The 12,828-nt window shown below is 46.4% G+C and overlaps 1 protein-coding gene across 1 annotated transcript in view; it reads left to right on the forward strand.

The window, feature by feature from the left end:
• LOC115459014 (F-box only protein 15-like) overlaps nucleotides 1-12,828 on the forward strand; it is a gene marked incomplete at its 3' end in the record, with an annotated part of 142,680 nt that overhangs the window by 42,423 nt on the left and 87,429 nt on the right. The window contains exon 3 of the mRNA XM_030188873.1: nucleotides 7,637-7,879. Within this exon, the coding sequence (XP_030044733.1) occupies nucleotides 7,637-7,879 (243 nt within the window). The remainder of the gene's footprint in view (nucleotides 1-7,636; nucleotides 7,880-12,828) is intronic.

Below are 12,828 nucleotides of genomic sequence, written 5' to 3' on the forward strand. Positions count from 1 at the left end.
AAAATCAGACTGGCAAGGGACGTTACTCCATTTACTTTGTGGTACCAAAGAAAGGAGGTTCTGTCCGGCCTATCCTCGACCTCAAAGGGGTCAATCAGGCCTTGAAAGTGCGGCACTTTCGCATGGAGACTCTCCGCTCTGTTATAGCGGCAGTGAAGGCAGGAGAGTTCTTGGCTTCCTTGGACATCAAAGAAGCGTACCTGCATATTCCCATCTGGCCTCCTCATCAACGCTTTCTGCGTTTTGCAGTCCTGGGCCGACACTTCCAGTTCAGAGCCCTCCCTTTCGGGTTGGCTACTGCTCCGCGGACCTTCTCCAAAGTAATGGTGGTCATCGCGGCCTTCCTGCGAAAGGAAGGAGTACAAGTCCATCCTTATCTGGACGACTGGTTGATCCGAGCCCCCTCTTATGCAGAGTGCGGCAAAGCTGTGGACCGGGTGGTTGCTCTTTTGAGCTCCCTGGGGTGGATCATCAACTGGGAGAAGAGCCAGCTGCGCCCGACTCAGTCCCTGGAGTATCTGGGAGTTCGATTCAACACCCAAGTGGGCAGAGTGTTCCTGCCAGACAATCGGATTGTCAAGCTTCAGGCTCAGGTGGACCAGTTCCTAGTAGCCTCTCCTCTTCGGTCTTGGGACTATGTGCAGCTGTTGGGCTCTATGACGGCCACGATGGAAGTAGTGCCCTGGGCCAGGGCTCATATGAGACCACTACAACACTCTCTGCTGCAGCGCTGGACTCCGATGTCTGAGGATTATGCTGTGCGCCTTCCCTTGGACCCAGCAGTGCGCAAGGCGCTGAACTGGTGGCTGCAGACAGACAAGTTGTCTGCAGGAATGCCTCTGGTGACCCCGGAGTGGATTGTCACGACGGACGCCTCTTTGTCGGGCTGGGGAGCCCACTGCTTGGGAAGGACAGCGCAGGGGCTCTGGTCTCCTGCAGAGGCAAAGTGGTCTATCAACCTCCTGGAACTCAGAGCCATTCGGTTGGCGCTTTTGGAGTTCATCCCGGTACTGGCATTGAAACCAGTACGGGTCCTGTCGGACAATGCCACGGCTGTGGCCTATGTCAACCGCCAGGGAGGTACCAAGAGCGCCCCTCTAGACAAGGAGGCCATGAATCTATGCCAGTGGGCGGAAGCGAACCTGGAACAGCTGTCAGCGGCCCACATTGCCGGAGTCATGAATGTCAAGGCGGACTTTCTCAGTCGCCATACCTTGGATCCCGGAGAGTGGCAGCTATCTGCTCAGGCGTTCTTGGACATCACGAAGCGCTGGGGCCAGCCGAGCCTAGATCTGATGGCGTCATCGGCCAATTGCCAAGTGCCGCGCTTTTTCAGCAGAGGACGGGACCCTCGATCCCTGGGAGTAGATGCTCTTCTCCAACAGTGGCCGACACAAGAGCTTCTCTATGTGTTCCCGCCCTGGCCCATTTTGGGCAGGGTGCTAGACCGGGTGGCAAAGCATCCGGGCCGGATAATCCTGGTGGGTCCGGACTGGCCCAGACGTCCCTGGTATGCGGACTTGATCAGGCTCTGTCGACGATCCTCTGCGGCTGCCAGTGGAGCAGGGCCTGTTACATCAGGGTCCCGTGGTGATGGAGGATCCCTCCCCCTTTGGTCTTACGGCCTGGCTATTGAGTGGCAGCGTCTGAGAAAGAAGGGCTTCTCAGACAAGGTCATCGCCACTATGCTGAGAGCGAGGAAGCGCTCTACTTCTACTGCTTACGCCAGGGTTTGGCGTATCTTTGCAGCGTGGTGTGAAGCAGGCTCACTTTCTCCCTTCACTGCTCCAATTTCTTCAGTGTTGGCGTTCCTGCAAGAAGGTCTGGAGAAAGGCCTGTCGCTCAGTTCCCTTAAAGTCCAGGTAGCGGCTCTGACTTGCTTCAGGGGCCGCCTGAAGGGTGTTTCCCTGGCTTCGCAGCCAGATGTGGTGCGCTTTCTCAAGGGAGTTAATCACCTGCGCCCTCCTCTGCACTCAGTGGTGCCTGCGTGGAATCTCAACCTGGTGCTAAGAGCATTGCAGAAGCCGCCTTTTGAACCCTTGTCGAGGGCATCTCTGAAAGACCTGACGTTGAAAGCAGTCTTTTTAGTGGCTATCACTTCAGCCAGAAGAGTTTCCGAGCTCCAGGCGCTCTCATGTAGAGAGCCTTTTCTGCAGTTCACTGAGGCAGGAGTGACTATTCGCACAGTGCCTTCCTTCCTGCCCAAGATTGTTTCTCGCTTCCATGTGAATCAGCAGCTCTGTCTCCCTTCCTTTCGTAGGGAGGACTACCCAGAGGAATACTCTGCTCTCAAATATCTGGATGTGAGACGTGTCATCATCAGATACTTGGAAGTGACCAATGATTTCCGGAAATCGGATCATCTGTTTGTCCTGTTTGCAGGTCCTCGTAAGGGTCTGCAGGCTGCTAAGCCTACAGTAGCAAGATGGGTCAAGGAAGCCATTGCAGCGGCTTATGTGGCCGCGGGGAAGGTGCCGCCTATCCAGCTGAAGGCTCACTCCACTAGAGCTCAGGCGGCCTCGATGGCAGAGGCCGGGTCCGTCTCCTTGGAAGAGATTTGCAAGGCGGCAACTTGGGCTTCGGCCCATACCTTCTCCAGGCATTACCGCTTGACTGTGGCTGCTCGGGCGGAGGCCCGGTTTGGAGCTTCAGTGTTGTGGTCAGGGATTTCAATGTCCCGCCCTGGGTGAGTACTGATTCGGTACATCCCACCAGTCTATGGATTGATCAGCATGATGATATGGAAGGTAAAATTATGTATCATACCTGATAATTTTCTTTCCATTAATCATAGCTGATCAATCCATAGCCCCTCCCAGATATCTGTATTGGTTATATTCTGGTTGCATTTCAGGTTCAAGTTTAGTCTTCAGTTCCTGTTCAGGAGGACTTCGTGTTCAAGTTTTTCAATGGATTCTTCAAGAGTTGAGACGAATTTGTGTTACAGTGAGCTGCTGCATTCCTCTCCCCTCCGTTTTACGGGGCTGGATTGAGACTTAAATTCTGCCGGCGCTCCCTCCTGCTTCGTGCGGCAGTAGGGCAGCTTTGTACCCCTCCCGCTTCGGCGGTGTTAGGGTCAGTCAGCTCCTCCCGCGGTTGCGGTTGCAGGATAAGCCAGATCCCCCCGCATCGGCGGGGTGTGATGTCCCTCCCCTGCTCCGCGGGGATGAGCTGGACGGATTCCCCTCCCCCACTTGTGTGGGGATGAGCTGGGTTAATTCCCCTCCCCTGTTTCGGCGGTGGTGAGCTGGGCAGAGTGTCCCTTCGTGGGTGTAATTCTCTAAGTGCTGAGTCCTGCGGATGGAGCTTGGATATCGACATACTGAGGAGTTTCCGGCAGCACATGACCACATATAGGGAGGCAAAAGGATTGCTCTCTATCTCCACCTGCTGGTAGATGGACACAACCCACCAGTCTATGGATTGATCAGCTATGATTAATGGAAAGAAAATTATCAGGTATGATACATAATTTTACCTTGTTACTCCCGTCACCCATCCATTTCCCCTCTTTCTCTCTCTCCTTTCTTTCTCTCTTCCATCCAGCATTTCCCTTATTTCTCTCAACATCCTTCCGTTCTACATCTTCTGTGTTTGTCTTCATCCATCCAGCATCTTCCCTCTTTCTTCCGCTTCTGTCCAGCATTTCCCCCTTTCCCCATTTGATGGTTCTTCCCTGGAATATTTTCTCAGATTGATGTATTTTCCTTCTGATAGCAGAACCTTGAGGACTAGAGATCCATATCATCATTCTCTGGTATTCGATATAAGAAAATTTTAGAAGACTCTTCATTATCAAGCTGTTAATTTTCAGCTATCTTTGCCATCAGATCGTTGTGTTTCTTCATCATACCTTGCTTTTTGTAAAGATCTGAAAACTTAGTTAAGAAGTTTCTCTCTAATGATATGTCACTGTTTCTGTAACTGATCTGGAATTCTACTTATGACATGTTGCATTACTTGCTCCTTGTATTTGTTAATTTATAATTACTTCCTAACTACGATACTCTGTATTGCTTATCTTTTATCCTTGTTACCCGCTTTGAACTTTATTGATTGGGAATTAGTGGGATATAAGAACCATATTACATTACATTGCATTGTCTTCCCTTCCATCCAGAATTTTCCCTCTTTCTTCTGGCATTTCCCCTCTTTCTCTCCCCATTCTTACATCCAGCACCTTTCGTTCTATTTCCACTCTTCCATCCATTCATTGTCTCCCCTGTTTCTCTCCCCACTCTTCTATTCAGAATTTCCCCTGTTTTTTCCCCATCCATCCAGCATTTCCCCTCTTTCTCTCCCTCTTCCATCCATCCAGTATCTTCCCTCTATCTCTCCTAGCATTTCCCTCTTCTCCCATCCATCCATCTTGGTCTCTCCCTTTCCATCCAGAATTTCCCCTTTTTCTCTCTTCCTTCCATCTATCCAGTGTCTTCCCTCTTTGTCTCCCCTTCCATTCAGCATTTCCCTTCTTTCTCTTTCCACTGTTCCAACCAGGGTCTTCCATCTCTCCCCACTTCCAGCCAGCATTCCCATTGTTCCACCATTGTTTCCTTTTTTCCTCGTCCCAGTCTTCCATCCAGCATCTCTCCTCTTCCTTGCCCCACTCTTCCATCCAGCGTCTCCCCGCTTTCTTGCCCCACTCTTCTATCCAGTGTCTCCCCTGTTTCTCGCACCACTCTTCCATCCAGTGTCTCACTTTTTTCTCGCTGCACTCTTCCAATATCTATCTTTTCCCATGCACTTTCTGTTCTCCCCCCTCCCCTGCTGCTTCTCCAGAGCAGAAGTCACAGCGGCTGCAGCACTGCAACTTACAGCAACCATGCTGCCCCAGTTTTCAAGTGCAAGTTGTCGGCTCTGCCTGTCCCCTGTTCCAGAACAGAATGTTGAGGTTGGGGGGAGGGGCAGGGGACCACAGCAGATGCAGAAACATGGGCTTGGAGATTGGGGCTGTACGACTGCTGTAAGTTGGGGAAATAGCAATAACAGTGTGGATGGCAGTGGGAGGGAGGCAAGGCAGGAATCCTGATAAGTTCTCAACACGAGCTGTGTACCCCTTGAAGTATGTGTACTGTGTGTTGCGAATCTATGCTGTAGAGCACATATGACACAGACTATAGTTTATAGGTACTTTCTATATCACTTTGACTAGGCAGAACTAAGTGGTTTACATACTACAGCACATATATGGAAAAGGAATGCCATTTTTGTGATAGGAAAGTGCAAAAAGTAAAACTTTCATACCATGCAGGACGCATACAAATAGATTGAGAGGCATGAATGAAGGGAAGTCATATAAAAATGGAAGGAGGCAAAGAGGAGGAATAAAAAGTATTTATCTGGAGATCTGTATGCTTTTATAAATTAAATAGGTTTTGAGTTCTGATTTCAACTGCTTTAATGATGTGTTACTGCAGAGGGATAATGGGAGGTTATTCCAAACATGGGGTGCCAAAAAGAAGAAAGCACAGTTTCTGGTAAATTCTAAATGTGCAAATTTTGGGCTTGGAAGAATCAAACGATGATTGTTTATTGAACGCAGAACCTGTGCTGGAGAGTATGGAATCATCAGGGAGGAAATTCAGGCGATCCGATCCTGAGAGCCTTCAAAATTAAGATAGCTATCTTATAAATGATGTGCTGATGAACTGGTAACCGATGGAATTGCTTAAGTAAGGGTGTGGTATGGTCATATCAGTGGAAACGACAAAGAATGCGTTTTTGTTGATTGAGGTAATCCAGCATAGATGATGTTGCAATAGTCCAGGTGAGATGTGAAGAAGGATAATATGAGAGCATGCAATTGGTTTTGGTCAAAAGAGTGCTGAATAGTTCTTAATCTCCGAAAATTTAGAAAACGAATTTTAGCTAAGGATGAAATGTGTGGTAAAATAGATCAAGATGAGTCCAGAATGACTCCGAGATATCAAAAATTTGAAACAGGAATGATGGAAGCTCCGAACATGTGTACAGGGACCGACAGTAGTATTACTGCTCTGAAATTCAGCATGCCACAATTTTATCTTTGTTAAGCACTAATTGATGTTCCTGTAATCAAAGAGTAACTGAGTGCAGACAAGCTTGTAGGGGTAGAAGAGAACAGTTGTGTCTCTGGACTCCATCCGTGATGATACCCACTGGGCATGGGATTTATAGGCTTATGATATATCTTGCTGTTATTTTTTTGTTTGTTTATATGTTGTTTAATCTGGCTCCCAATCAAAGAACGGATCATCTTCAAAATCTGCACTTTGGTCCATAAAATCATCTACGGCGTAGTCCCAGGATACATGACAGACCTCATAGACCTACCAACTAGAAACAGATTCAGATCAGCACGATCTTACCTAAACCTACATTACCCAAACTGCAAAGGGCTAAAATACAAAACAACTTATGCATCCAGCTTCTCCTACATAAGCTCACAACTATGGAATGGACTCCCGTATGCTATGAAAACCATCCATGACTATCTAAACTTCAGGATATCATTAAAAACCCACCTCTTCAAAAAGGCCTACCCCACTGATCCAACATAACTCCCCACACCCAGCAACACAACATAACCAACAATCGTACTGGACAATTTACTATCCTCATTCCCCTTGACCCCGTGACACCTGAACCACATCTAGCTCATTTGTCTACAACACAGTCTTTTATTTGTTATCAACCGTAATGGCAAATGCCTTTATGGTACTTTGTAAGCCACATTGAGCCTGCAAAAAGGTGGGAAAATGGGGGGGTATAAATGTAACAAATAAATAAAATATTGAATTTGTGCCGGGATGATGTGGAATATAAGTTGTACTAATGGTGTGGACTGGTATCCTACTCTTAGAACACCTGGTAGGCAACTTTCTTTCCAGCAAAGAAAATATAGAATTTCAACCCTAAATTAGTTTAACAGCTGTACATAGTAAATTGTTAGGAATATCTGTATATATTTTTGTGAAACCTGCATGGGAATTCTGATGAACTCTTGCAGCAAATCCCTCGATTTCGTAGTGTTCATATCAGTGGGAGTAACTAAGAAAACAATTTAATTAAAACCATACACAAATGAAGGGAAAATCAGCAGATTCATTTTTTTGCTAGTTTTAATTGCCAACTGCATCACTAAACAATAAATATATTTTTTAAAAAGCATATTGTATGTGTATGCCTCTAAAGCATTATTGCAGTGCTGCTCTGGATTTCAGCCCCTACTGCACAACTGCTCATTTTTATTATGGTCTATTTCTCTTTGAAATAGCATTGAGTTGAAGTGGCATGGACTGTAAAAAGGTGATTAGTACAGCAGATAAGCCTTAGGAGGGCAGCAATGGAGCTGTGCTTCAGTGGTCTAAAATTAAGGTGGGATCTTTTTATCCTTTGGAGTGAAGGAAAAGGCAGAAATAGTACAAGGAACAACTATGCAGCAGAGCATTGGGAAAGGGCACTTAAGAGATCGGGGAAGAGTGCATTATTAAATTATTAACAGACCTGTTATATCATGGCAGAGCTTAGTGAAGGGAGGAGTTGGATAGGGATGGAGAGAGGTTACAAAGCTGAGATGAAACTTCTGTTCTTGCTTTTGTTTCTCCTCATTTTTTTTTTATTTTTTAAATGACTGATTCCTTTACATTTTTTGCAGCCTTATATGGTACAGAATTTACTCCAGTATTTCTTCATTGAAAATTTTTAACTGGAAACCTAAAGCAGTAAAAGGTACTGTTAACTTACTGAGTGTGGCATCCATTCAGGAGAAGGAACAGGGATACTGGAAGAAGGCCTACATTGCAAAGCAGATCGCTACTAGAAAAAATGGAATAAATCAGCTTCTGAAGCCTGTAAATATGTATACTGGCCTTCCAATCAATATCAAAGAGGCTGTCAAGTAAGTGCAATACATGTGTGTGTTTCTGTCTTAGCTAGCTCAGGCTGCCACAATAGTGCCAATAGCTCAGGCTATATGTTCTGGGAAAAAGAATTTTTAGATCAAGCAACTGATAAGGTAAGGATGGAGGTGGTTTATGGTAGTGCTGTCAACAGCTGAGCAAAAGTGGATAAGGTAAAGAACAAATTGATATTCAGTGAAAATAGAAGTTATAAATCAGGTAAGTTAAGACCGTGTTTGTCAAACTGCTATTCTCCGAGGACAAGCAGGCTTCTATATTCTCACAAGTTGGTTGTCATAAGTGATGCCGATCTGTGTCCCCTGGTCTGGTATTTACCAAAGCTAAATGAGAGCTTTGTGGAGCGCGAATGCCTTCCTGCCAGTCACAAGAATGCTGTCTCCTCAGTTCTTCTTTTTCCGCATGAGGAGAAGGTGTTTTTCTTGCCCTCTCCTCATTCGCTCGGTCTTAGAGAGCTATTTTTTTTGTACCTTCTGCTAGTCTTTCGTCTTTATAATTGAGCTGCTCTTGTTGGAACCTATTTTACCTTTCCTTTATTTTCCTTAGAGTTGGTTTGCCCGGTTTTAAGTTTGTTTTTTTTTAATTTGTAGAAGTCTTTATTAGGTTTTGAGAGACATTACAGAGGCAAATAAGACACATCCCAATACAATACGAACAAATCCACAAACATAAACACCCCAGATTATACCCTCCCTATCTCAGACAGGCTGAAAATTCTCGGTGTTACAATCGACCGTAACCTCACACTTGAGAACCAAGTGAAATCTACAACAAAGAAAATGCTCCACTCAATGTGGAAACTCAAACGCGTGAAACCATTCTTCCCGAGGAAAACATTTCGCAACTTGATACAATCAGTGGTACTAAGCAATGTAGACTACTGCAACGGAATTCATGCAGGATGCAAAGAACAAATTATAAAGAAACTTCAGACTGCTCAAAATACGGCAGCCAGGCTTATATTTGGAAAAACGCGATTTGAAAGCGCCAAACCCCTCTGAGAAAAACTGCACTGGCTCCCAATCAAAGAACGTATTGCTTTCAAAATCTGCACCCGAGTTCATAAAATTATCTATGGCGAAGCTCCAGGATACATGACAGACCTCATAGACCTACCAACCAGAAACACAACAGGATCAACACGAACATACCTAAGTCTCCACTTCCCAAGCTGCAAAGGACTCCAATACAAATCAACCTATGCATCCAGCTTTTCCTATATAAGCACAGAGCTATGGAACGCATTACCAAAAGCCGTGAAAACAACTTATGATCACCTAAACTTCCGGAAATCATTAAAAACTAACCTGTTCAAAAAGGCATACCCTACTGACCCAACTTAAATGCCTGTACCCTGCAACACAACAAAACTAAAACTCATAATGGACATATAATAACTCTTCCTCTCTACGATTCCCTAACGTGTCTGTACACACTGTGATAACCCAACTATCCTGGATGTGACTTTAAGGCAGTTTCAGTCTGAAATACAAGTCCCAGAAGGCATTGTAGGCAAGGAGTCAGGGGGTGAGATGAGGAACCCGGACTGGACTCCTAGCTGCAATCGAGGAAGACATGGGTGTAAGCTGGCAGGATGTGTAGAGTGGCTGCCACTAGGGGGAAAGAAAGATAGGAAACTCTGTGTGCAGGAGCTCATCATTAGTCTAATGTTTAACTCAGCTGCTATGGGTGTGGGGGAAGCTAATGGAAAGAGAATGATTGGTTGTGAGAGCAGAAGCCAGGGATTGATTAGGCAGGTGGGAAGGAGTCTCGAGAGTTCAGTTCAGGAGGAGAGAAGCAGTTGCAGGCTGAAAATCCTTGGGCAAGAGAGGTCCCTAAAGTACTGAAGCAGGCTGAAATCCCTTGGGTGTGAGGAAGTCCCTAAAGTATTTCAACCTCCTGAAAGTAAAGGCTGCTTTGTGATTGAACTGGGATGATGAACTGATTGAACTGTTTGTCTTGGGAATTGAATTACTGTTTATTGTGCACTGGATAAAGAGCCCAGACTGAAGCTGACTGTGAGCCTGCATTGAATACTGGTAGGTGCTGGTAGCCTACTGCTTGAAGGGGACTATTTGCCACACACTTTCAGGTGGCTTACATGTGCTTAAGATTAAAGGTGAATGCTGCTGTTGGAACCTGTATCAGGTGTACTAGAAACCTGCATTGAATAAAAGCCTTAAAATTGAAGTTGCTGGTGGACATTTGTTTTCTTGACTATACCAGGAGCCTGTGGCTGGAGGAGATTGTTCTATCCTTGGCTGCACCTAGAGGTACCCGGTTACAACACGAACCGTATTCTAGCACAACATTACAGTATTTGTTCATACCAGAATTGGCGAACGCCTTTACGGTACTATGTAAGCCACATTGAGCCTGCAAATAGGTGGGAAAATGTGGGATACAAATGTAACAAACAAATAAAAGAAACATAGGCAAATACAACTCAGGTATAACTGCAATTTCAAGCAGAAACAAATAAACAATGTATTAACCTCTCAAAACTAGAGAGTTAGCTTACAAAATACTCCTAAGATTTGTAACAAGATTTTACTTGATACCTCCCCCCCACCACCTTCCAACCACAGATTCTCAACATGAACAATGTGACACAAAGGGTTCCCAAATAGCTTCCCACTTGGACAGAGTTTTGCGACGTATGGCCAAAAGCCTCTCCATTTCACAAATGTACCACAGCTTATTTAACCATTTTACCAAAGAAGGAACCTGAGGAGACTTCCAATGAGCGGCCAGAGTGACCCTAGCGGCTGACATAGCATGGCAAACCAATGAGGACTGGGATGTAGTAAGGCCAGGAGGTTTTTTAGGAAAAAGAAAAAATTCAGGTGACCACTTTATAGGCTTAGAGAGCCAACTCTAGAGTCTGTGTTGAATTGCTTTCCAGAAAGCCTGAGCCTTAAAGCAAGACCACCAGAGATGACCCATTGTACCCTTCTGCCCACACTTCCTCCAACACAATGGGGATGCCTTCGGAAATCTCTATAGTCTTTTCCACTTAGTTTTAGAAACTTTGTACCACAGCATTAATAGAATATAGCAAGCACTGCAGGATCTAGTTTAGTATTAAGGGGGAATAAAAAGAGAGAGAGGGAAAAGCAAGCAGGACCTAGTTTAGTATTAAGGGGGGAATAAAAAGAGAGAGAAAAGCAAGCATCATTAACTAGTTGCCATAGTGTACAAACCCTTTCCCCATAGTTTTAAACTGAATTTTTCTCTAGAAATAGGCATTTTCCCCATAGTTTTAAACTGAAACCTTTTCTAGAGGTAGAAACTAAACAGCCAAAAACTCTTGTTCTAAAAGGCAGTTCTCTGAGGACAAGCAGGCGGCTTGTTCTCACATGTGGGTGACGTCCGACGGCAGCCCCAGATCGGAGATCTTCCTAGCAACAAACATTTGCTAGCCCTCGCATGCGCGACCGCCTTCCCGCCCGCACGAGAGTGTGTTCCTCAGTCTTCTTTTTTCCGCGGCTCAAGACGGATGTTTACGGTCATTCTGTGCCTCAAGGAGAACCCTTGCGCATTTTTCGCCGCTTTTTTCCTTTTGGAACGTGTCAGAATTTAGTCCGTTGTGTTCTTGTTTAAAAAAACAAAACAAAAACTTTTCCTCTATTCTGAAGTTTTCTCCTGTTAAGTTTTCTTTAGTTGTCGGAAGCGGCTTTTTCGGCTGCCCGTATGGGTTTTTCTCTATTTTTGGTGCTCTCTTTTGGCATCATCGCGAATTTTGATTTCACCAGCGTGATTTTTCCGCTCATGTCATCGAAGCCTGCCAGCGGCTGCAAGAAGTGCATGCGGTGCAGCTGGACGATTTCACTCACTGATAGGCACGTTTCGTGTCTTCAGTGTCTGGGGGCTGGTCATTGTCCCCAAGCCTGCACTCTCTGTCTTCTGTTGAAGAAGGGGACCCAGGCAGCGAGATTGGCTCAGTGGAGCCTTGTCCGATACTTCGACGCCCGCAATACTGAGGTCATCGGAGGTATCGATGTCGTCGGAGGGTGCATCGTCATCAGGAGTGCAGGTGAGGGCTGTCCATTCCCCTGCTGGTAGTGGTGAGCCCTCGAGTAGGTCTCCACCTGCCTCGAGGGCTCCTGCGGTACAGACCCCTCGGGATTGACCTGTTTCGGACCCGGCCCCGAGGAGGCGTTTGGATTCAACGTCCTCCTCTTCGGTACCGGGAGGTTCCGGTGACGTGCTTCACGCGAAGGCAAAGAGGCATCGTCATCGGTCACCTTCCTGTCACAGTACCGAGAGCTCCGGGACGCCGAAGGATTCGGCACCCGCCAAGCGTCGACGCCAGGAGGATCGCTCGCCCTCCATACAAGAGGGGTCGGTGCGCTCTGCTCCGGACAGCCCGGTACTGCCTCCGTGCCCCAGGCAGATTCTGAGCTCGTCGCCTGTACCGGCCCCACTGCCTTCCTCGACAGCTGCTACTACTTAACATTTCTAAAGCGCTACTAGGGTTACGCAGCGCTGTACAATTTAACATGGAAGGACAGTCCCTGCTCAAGGAGCTTACAATTTAAAAGACAGGTGTACAATCTAAAAGACAAGTGTAGAGAAATACTATATTTCTCGAAAGGTTAGGTGCCGAAAGCAGCATTGAAGAGGTGAGTTTTAAGCAGAGATTTGAAGATGGGTAGGGAGGGGGCTTGGCGTAGGGGTTGAGGAAGATTGTTCCAGGCATAGGGTGAGGCAAGGCAGAATGAGCGGAGCCTGGAGTTGGCAGTGGTGGAGAAGGGTACAGAAAGGAGGGATTTGTCCTGTGAACGGAGGTTACGGGTGGGAACATAGGGGGAGATGAGGGTAGAGAGGTAGTGAGGAGCTGCAGACCGGGTGCATTTGTAGGTAAGGAGGAGAAGCTTGAATTGTATGCGGTAACTGATCGGAAGCCAGTGAAGTGACTTGAGGAGAG

This window comes from Microcaecilia unicolor, unplaced genomic scaffold (genome assembly GCF_901765095.1).
Source record: "Microcaecilia unicolor unplaced genomic scaffold, aMicUni1.1, whole genome shotgun sequence".
Lineage (NCBI taxonomy): Eukaryota > Metazoa > Chordata > Amphibia > Gymnophiona > Siphonopidae > Microcaecilia > Microcaecilia unicolor.